The following is a 9,243-nucleotide window of genomic DNA, read 5'->3' as shown; positions in this document are numbered from 1 at the left end:
GTAAGACAGGTCAAATCATGTAAATATGCAGAGACTCCATGGACAGGCTTGTCCCTCTGCTGTCCTCTCATGCAAGCACACACCGAGCTCCTCCATGTTCAGTCACTGTCTCAGGGTTGTCAGGCAGAAGAAGCAAACAACAGCAAACACCAAGTTCAATAAAACATCCCTTTTCTCATGAACATCAGTCTCTGAAGACATCATCATCCACACTTCTCTCTCCTGTCACAGAACCAGCGCTACAGCAACAACAGGTGACGTATTGGGACGATGAACTTCATCTGGTCTTTGTCGGGGTCACATGACACATTCATACGCAGAAAGGTTGGAAACACGAAGCAGGGAGACGTTTTCACTACAGGAAAGTTTACTACATTTTTAATGAACTTCATTCATTCATTAAGCAGCTGCTCACCCTAACATGACACAAGCCCAACCAAACCCCTCTGCAGTTGGTCAAAGTCAGTAAGGTAGTGAACCAGGCCGTACACGGCAGGCACACATGCAGCTGTAAGCCACACTGGGGAGGGTTTGCTCGTCATGTATCGCTGTGATGCTGATGGCTGGTCGCTTGCATACACTCCCCACTCTGGTTAGCTAATGTGGCTTAAATCAGTGGTAACCTGCACTCTCATTGGTAGTCCCTTCTGGTCTCTGGTCACCGCGTCGCTGCACTTACTTTGAGTGTGGCTGCAGTTTTACGCAGATGAGTGGAACGAGGCTGAAAAGATTTTCATTTATGAATGTTTAAGTGGTTGATACACCGTTAGCAGTACTGCTCAGGTGTAACGACTAAAGCACAGACCGTGTGTTCAGCACAGCTGATGGTCATAATGTGTCCTCACATAAATGACTATTTCAGCTGAAAAGTCCAACTGAAGTTCAAATCAGCACAAACTTGCTTTGGCCCGAGGTCTACAGTTCCAAGTGAAACCTGTGGATGGCATCGGCCCAGCTGTGATGTGGACTTCTCAGCGCAGCAGTGCTGAAAGGATTGTGGACATTAACAAAGTCAGACTCTTGAACCTCAGACTCTCACTGTGACTCCAACATGTCGTCTTTCCATTCTAACAAAGTATGAGCAGGGAGAACATGCCAGCGTCACACACACAGGGCCTGATGTGAGCCTTTCTTTGTGAGCACACAGCACTAACTGCTGCACCTTTGTTGTTGTGACGTAGTATCTAACCAGAAACACAAAGCAACACACGAAAAGATAAGCATCATCTTCATCGTTATTACAGATCTGTTCACAGTAGGATTCCCACATTTCAATTGTCTGAAATGTAAATAAAACCAGAATACAACCATTTGTACTTTATTCACAATATAACACAGAAAACTTATCAAATATTTAAACTTCAACATTTGACTATTTCAAGAACATTAGTGGCTCATTTTAAATTTGATGGCAGCAGCAAAATGTGAGACAGGGCAACAAAAGCTGAAACGTAAGAGATCCAACAGAGGAACAGCTGATTTGGTTACCTGGCAACAGGTCAGCAGCATGACCAGGTGAAGAGGATCACCAATCTGCAAGAAACTACGTGTACAATTAACAGATCAGAATAACGTGCTGCGCTGCAAAAGACTGTGAACGTCTGATCCAGAGTAATAACAGCATCAAAAGATGCAGAGAAATCTGTGTGTGCAAGGCTGAAGCTCAGCACTGAAGCTCAGCACTGAAGCTCAGCGCTGAAGCTCAGCGCTGAAGCTCAGCACTGAAGCTCAGCGCTGAAGCTCAGCGCTGAAGCTCAGCACTGAAGCTCAGCGCTGAAGCTCAGCACTGAAGCTCAGCACTGAAGCTCAGCGCTGAAGCTCAGCGCTGAAGCTCAGCACTGAAGCTCAGCGCTGAAGCTCAGCGCTGAAGCTCAGCACTGAAGCTCAGCACTGAAGCTCAGCGCTGAAGCTCAGCGCTGAAGCTCAGCGCTGAAGCTCAGCGCTGAAGCTCAGCACTGAAGCTCAGCGCTGGCTGAAGCTCAGCGCTGAAGCTCAGCACTGAAGCTCAGCACTGAAGCTCAGCACTGAAGCTCAGCACTGGCTGCCTGTCACCTCCAGGTGTGAGTCTGAGTTTCAGCTGGAACACAGCTCGCTCTGCCATCCACAGATCACACATGTGAACACGATGCAGACACTCTGCTGTCCTCTCTGGACCAACGCTCATTTAAAATGGACTGAGGCAAAGTGGGAAACTGTTCTGAGGTCAGCCAAAACGACATGTTTGGACTAAAGACGGGAGGAAGAGTCTGCTTTGTTACCAGCACTCAGCCTTCATCGCTGATGGTGTGGAGGCGCATTAATGCCTATGGAATCAGCAGCTGGCACATCTGGCCATCAATGCAGGAAGGTGTATACAGGTTTTAGAGTATTTTTCAGGAGAGACCTGCATATTTCAGCAGGACAACACTAAAGCACACACTGCAGCTGTTCCAGCAGCACAGCTTCACACAGTGGGAAACGTCCGTCTTTTCGTTTTAAAGATGTGCCATCAAATTCAAAACGTGCTATTATTCTTAAAATGGGACATTTGTTCAGTTTAAATATCTGATCTGTCTTTAGTTCTGCTTTTCTTTACATTTTAAACAGAAGGGGCTGCATGAGTCTAAGCTCAGACTGAGTGTCTGTGGAAATCTGTTTTCAGCTAAAATAGGCTCATCTCAATGCACAACAACAAAAAGAAAGAAGAGGACTTCAGCAGGTTAGCATGGGCTGACATATTTACTCGTTAACGACCACACTCCAAACAGCTGGTTTACACTGACTAGGTTAACCAGCAGATAATCTTACTGCACAGGGCGTCGGTTTATAAATGTGTCTGACAAAGCATCAGATAGTGATTGGTGCCATTCACTGGTGTTACTGACCTTTGACCTCATCGTCCCAATAGTTGTGCCTGTCATTTCCAGCGCTCTCGCTCGGCAGCAACCATTGCACTCCCACAAAAGTACAAAACATAGTTCGTCTCATCGTCTGCATTAAAAATACTTTACAAACATTTTACTGCTTGTTCCTGTGTCAGTGAACTGCTGTATGCCGTTTATCGTCGAGTATTGAGTCAGCTAAGGAGACTTTGTGTGTTTGCAGAGTCCTGCACACTCTGAACAGTTTGTCTATTGCTTTGCCTTCATGTAAAGTGTGTGTGTGACTTGTGTGTACATGTAAGCTGTGTATCTGTCCCTCGAATTCCCCGTGTGGTTCACAAGTGTGTCTTTGCCATTTGGTGTGTTGTTTTTACATATGTGAAAAAGTCCTTCTGTTGGCAGTTCAACGCGTGCATGTGATGCCATTCATGTTTACATCTTTTAGTCTCTGTGTGTGTGTGTGTGTGTGTGTGTGTGTGTGTGTGTGTGTGGGTTTAAGAGGACATGCCATTGACCAGACTCCTCAGCTGCTTGACTACAGTCTCTATCAGCTTCTGTTTGTCTCTGTCATTCTTCCTGAACTGGGAGAAGATGTTGTTCTTCTTACTGGTGTCCTTCATCCTGCACACAGAGACACATGGAGAGGATCACTAACAAATGATTCAGTGAGAAAGAACAAAAACACTTCCTCATGTAGTGGAGACAAAGACGGTTTTGTCTGCAGACGGCTCAGTTGAGCTACGTTAGCTCTGGAACATTTGTATTTCAGCTCGTTTGAGTCTGGTGTGGAGTAAACAGCTGAACTTGGATCAAAGCACATCAACAAAACTTTAATGGGAATTGAAGATGCTTGACTGTGTGATGGTATTTGAACAGAGGACTGTGGGTGAGGGAACAATGGACCAGAACTAACTACGACATGTCCTGTTAAAAAGCAGAACGACTGTCCAAAGGTTTGCCTGCTCGTAAAGGATTTCTTCTAAAGAATTCCACCTTTAAATACGATGCATTAAAATAAATGTGTTATTGGACCTTAATAACAGCATTGTTTCTCCTCCGTCTCACCATGATTTGACAGCCTCTGATTCTGACTTGAATGTATTTTTTATTTGACTTTGAATTTGCTTTAAAAGTCTGATATTTACATACGTAGAACTAAAAGCTCCAGAGTATGTAGCTCAGCTTCTGTTAAACACACTCCTGCTTCCTGTCTTTGCTCAAAATCTATGACTTGCCCCACTGCACAGGGAGGGAGCAGGGTCTGTAGTTTTACTAGGATCAGAGAAAATCCACAATAAACTCAGTTCTGTTCTTTATCATCATATAATCTGTGTGCTGTACAATCACTGCACGCTGAAAACATAACAGCTCAAGATTAATGATGATCAAGATTAATCATGTCCATGATGAGTAAACTCACCACAAAATCTTTCCTATTATTATTATTATTATTATTATTATTATTATTATTATTATTATTATTATTATTATTGCCACTGTTCAGTTAGTGTAGCTCATGGTTACAATGTAATAAAACGATACTAAGAAACGTTCTTCAGATAAACAGTGAAATCTCACAAGTGACATGATGTGAAGATTCAACAAAGAACATTTACAGCTTTCTGTGTCAAACGACGAAAACACAGGTGAGAATGTGCTGAAGAATGGACGCGCACACACACACACACACACACAGACACACACACACACACAGACACACACACAGACACTCACACACACAGACACACAGACACTCACACAGACACACACACACACACTCACACAGACACACACGCACACACACACACACACAGACACTCACACACAGACACACACTAACACACACAGACACACAGACACTCACACAGACACACAGACACTCACACAGACACACACGCACACACACACACACACAGACACTCACACACAGACACACACTAACACACAGACACGCAGACACTCACACAGACACACACACACACACTCACACACACAGACACACACACACAGACACTCACACAGACACACACGCACACACACACACACACAGACACTCACACACAGACACACACTAACACACACAGACACACAGACACTCACACAGACACACAGACACTCACACAGACACACACGCACACACACACACACACAGACACTCACACACAGACACACACTAACACACACAGACACACAGACACTCACACAGACACACAGACACTCACACAGACACACACGCACACACACACACACACAGACACTCACACACAGACACACACTAACACACAGACACGCAGACACTCACACAGACACACACACACACACTCACACACACAGACACACACACACAGACACACGCACACACACAGACACACACACACACACTCACACAGACACACACACACAGACACACACACAGACACACACACAGACACACACACACACACACAGACACACACACACACACACAGACACACACACACAGACACACACACAGACACACACACACACACACAGACACACACACACACACTCACACACACACACAGACACACACACACACACGCACACAGACACACACACACACAGACACACACACACACACACACACACAGACACACACACACACTCACGCACACACAGACACACACACGCGCGCACACACAGACACACGCGCGCACACAGACACAGACACACGCGCGCACACAGACACACGCGCGCACACAGACACACGCGCGCACACAGACACACGCGCGCACACACAGACACACGCGCGCACACAGACACAGACACACAGACACACGCGCACACACAGACACACGCGCGCACACAGACACACGCGCGCACACAGACACACGCGCGCACACAGACACAGACACACACGCACACACAGACACACGCGCGCACACAGACACACGCGCGCACACAGACACAGACACACAGACACACGCGCACACACAGACACACAGACACACACAGACACACGCGCGCACACAGACACACGCGCACACACAGACACACGCGCGCACACACACACGCGCGCACACACAGACACACGCGCGCACACAGACACAGACACACAGACACACGCGCACACACAGACACACGCGCACACACAGACACACGCGCGCACACAGACACAGACACACAGACACACGCGCACACACAGACACACACGCGCACACACAGACACACGCGCGCACACAGACACACGCGCGCACACAGACACACGCGCGCACACAGGGGTTGCTATGATCTGAAACACACAGAGAATGAAGCCGTGAGGAAGCTGCACGTACCCCCTGTAGACTCTGAGCAGCAGCAGCAGAAAAAGAAACAAAGAACATTAAGAGTAAGAAGCAAAACACAGGCAAGGCTGGGAAAGCGAGCCAATCCTATGTTAGGTTCAAGAGTTATTTATGGCTAAAATCTCAAAGTCATAAATGACCATAAAACAATCGTACCAAACATTAGTGCACTCCTCATGAAAAATTTCAAAATAAATGACTTGAATAGCCTTTCTTTAACATTGAACACACTCTCAGTTATAAAGCATACATATAATAACATGTAACAGACATAGAACGAGACAAAATGTATTTAGATTTTTTGAACCCATCACAGGTTATTGGCTGGCATCTTCAGCAATCAGCATCCCCTCTGAAGCGTCCTATATACATCCTGCAGGGTGACCCACAGAGTGAAAGCTAGGTGAATGTGCTTTAACCTTTAACCCTGAAATATGGGAATTGTGCTCCAGACGAAACAGGAGTCTAGATTAAAGCTGGCTGCAGAAAGTGTCACCCTTATGGGGGGGCTCAAATATGAATTTTCACTGTTACGTCTTCTACTGGGTGGAACACCTTAACACTCGGCAGGATGTACTCAGCCCATGTACTTACTTTTCCAGCAGAGCCAGGGCAGTGGCTGGATTTACTCTCAGGTATTTGGATGTTGGCTGGCCATAGTCTGCCAAGTACGTTGACCAGTCCCACACCATGAAGAGGTCCAGGAGCTACAAGACACAGAAAGGTATTCAGTGTATCCTCAGAGTGCACGTGAAGATGGACGAGGGAGAATTTCAACAGCAACAGATGCCACACTTGCCAACCTTGAGACCTCAGAATTAGGGAGACATTCAAAAGGGCTTCTGGAGGGGGGGGTACATATACATATATATATACAAAAAACTTGAATTTTACAATGTTGATTTATCAGATAAAATAAGTTAAATGACACTGTTATTATTGGCTGGCCGGAAACAGCGGGGGTGTCCAAATTCAGAGGCTGCATCCACCTGAGGACCCGGCCTTTGCAGTCTAAGTGGGCGGGTCCTCTGAAAGCCGGATAGGCCAGAAGTGAGCGACTGTGATGGTCTAGCCTTCAGAATTACGTCACGAGCTCTCTCGGGGGAGTGACACTCTGCCGCCTGCTCCTCGCTGTCTAAAATATAACCAGACGCTGGCATAAACTCTCGACCGTCTCACACTTTGTTTAATCAGTTTTCTGTTTGACGTTTATTCAGCTGTGTGAAAACCCCGGAGGAGCCCGCCCGAGGGATTAATAACGTTTTATTTAATCTAATCTAATAACTTTAATCTCAGCCAAACCGATTTACTCACGAACCAAAAAAACACTGAAAAAGGCCAAACAACAACATGTTTAAGTTATTTAAGTGACTTATATATCATGTTTAACCCGAGTAGCCAAAGACTGCGGGGGTTTGAGAACGATGTGCTGGGGGTTCGCTGTTCTCGCCGGCTCAGATATTTGAAGTTTACACGGCTACATTCTCACCTGAAAATGTGTTAAATTTTCCAATAATATATATATATAATAATTACGTAATTCAGAGAGGCGTTTCTCTTACAGTTCATTTTAGCTGAGTGCAGAAACTCATTTTACCAGCCAACATTAAATCATGAAGCTAGTGCTACATAATTACAGATAGTAAAAGGTATAAATCAAAAGTATGTTACTATTTTACACTGCTAGACAACTTGTGCCAATAAGTGTTGGTTATTGCAGATTACACTGTTGTCATAGTCTGAGACACAACACCAACTGTTTACTGATTTTCTTGCAATGAAAATTTAATGCAACTTGCGTTTTAGATAGATTTATATTCAAGTCTTGAATCTAATGTGCTGACAACAGGTCCAGTGGTACAGCACAGCCTTTTGTTGTTGGCTGACGTACATCAGAAGTGTTACTAAAAGTCAGAGACCAACATGTTTTTTCTGTGAAAGGAAACATGCAGTAGGATTTAACCGTTTCTAGCTGGCTAATGTTTTTGGCTACACGACTGTCGTGTTTCTATAGAGGCTCCTTCCCTGACTCGCACAGTCTGCATGTTACAGTCCAACATATTAGACCTGTAAGTCATGACGAGCGTTACTAATTGTGTTGTGACCTGCGGTGAAGACTAGAAAATGTCATATAAACCTCTATAACTGCATTCTAGCAACTTGCAGCTCTTTCTCTGGTGTAATTAGGCAAAAGATCTCTCCCCCATTTCCCCCTTTTCTCTTCTCTCTATTGCTTTTGCGTTTGTTTTTTCCTTTTGATTACACTGAGCAGTTTTCTCCAAGTTTAACCAAACAGCATCAAGCACCACCCTTTACTATTGAGGACTGCGCCTCCTGGGTCGCTGCACCACTCTGACAGATACAGTCGATTAAGGAGAGAGAAGAAAGGAGTAAGAAGACTTCTTCATGATGTTAAGTGTGAACATTTTAAATGACCCCACCATGACCTCTGTTTAACCAGATGGAGATGACTCCCCTGCCCCACACAGACACAGTGTATGCTAATGTCATAGGGTGAAACAGCTGGGTATTTCGGTCATGTTGAAAAAGAACAGTGCAAGAACAGCTTAGTGATAATAGCATTATTCTACTGACTGACAGACTCCAACTTACAGAGCGAGGCTTAGCAGCGATGCCATTATTCTCACCTGGGACCAAGTAGCGAGTTCTGAGAAGCCACAGTTTGCTATCTGAGCCCTCCATTACAGGACTCAAAACCTCTACTTTATGTTTTTAAGGTCTGTTGTGAACAGGATCCCGACTCCTTGACTTTGACCACTGGTTTGAACAGCTGTGTGCACACAGTTTGCCTGTGGATTAAAACCTAAAGACTGAATTCAAGTCAAATGATAAGAATGGGTATTTTTCCTTAACATGACAAGTATTTTCAATTCAGTTCTACTTAATTTATATATTGCAAATCACAACAGCTGCTGCCTCAAGGAAATTTATATTGTATGGTAAAGACCTGCAATTTTAGAGAGGAAACCCCCCAAATCACTCAACCCCCTGTGAGCAAACACTTGGCAACTGTAGGAAGGAAAAACTCCATTTAACAAGAAAAAACCTGCAGCAGA

At 45.1% G+C, this 9,243-nt stretch overlaps 1 protein-coding gene across 2 annotated transcripts in view; it reads right to left on the bottom strand.

Moving 5' to 3' along the window:
• Window positions 1-3,123: 3,123 nt before the first annotated feature.
• The window catches only part of exoc6 (exocyst complex component 6), a 62,329-nt gene continuing 56,209 nt past the window's right edge, over window positions 3,124-9,243 (bottom strand). For both annotated transcript variants that reach the window (XM_085465328.1, XM_085465329.1), the window contains 2 exons: window positions 6,761-6,873; window positions 3,124-3,482 (listed from right to left, as the gene is read on the bottom strand). In XM_085465328.1, the coding sequence (XP_085321454.1) occupies window positions 3,356-3,482; window positions 6,761-6,873 (240 nt within the window). In that variant the 3' untranslated portion in view covers window positions 3,124-3,355. The remainder of the gene's footprint in view (window positions 3,483-6,760; window positions 6,874-9,243) is intronic.

This window comes from Copadichromis virginalis, linkage group LG8 (genome assembly GCF_057382275.1).
Source record: "Copadichromis virginalis isolate Kocher_CV1m ecotype Utaka linkage group LG8, C_Virginalis_male_GT1.1, whole genome shotgun sequence".
NCBI classification, from domain to species: Eukaryota; Metazoa; Chordata; class Actinopteri; order Cichliformes; family Cichlidae; genus Copadichromis; species Copadichromis virginalis.
The sequence above is the reverse complement of the archived record's forward strand: the minus strand, read 5'-3'. Positions and strand labels throughout refer to the sequence as shown.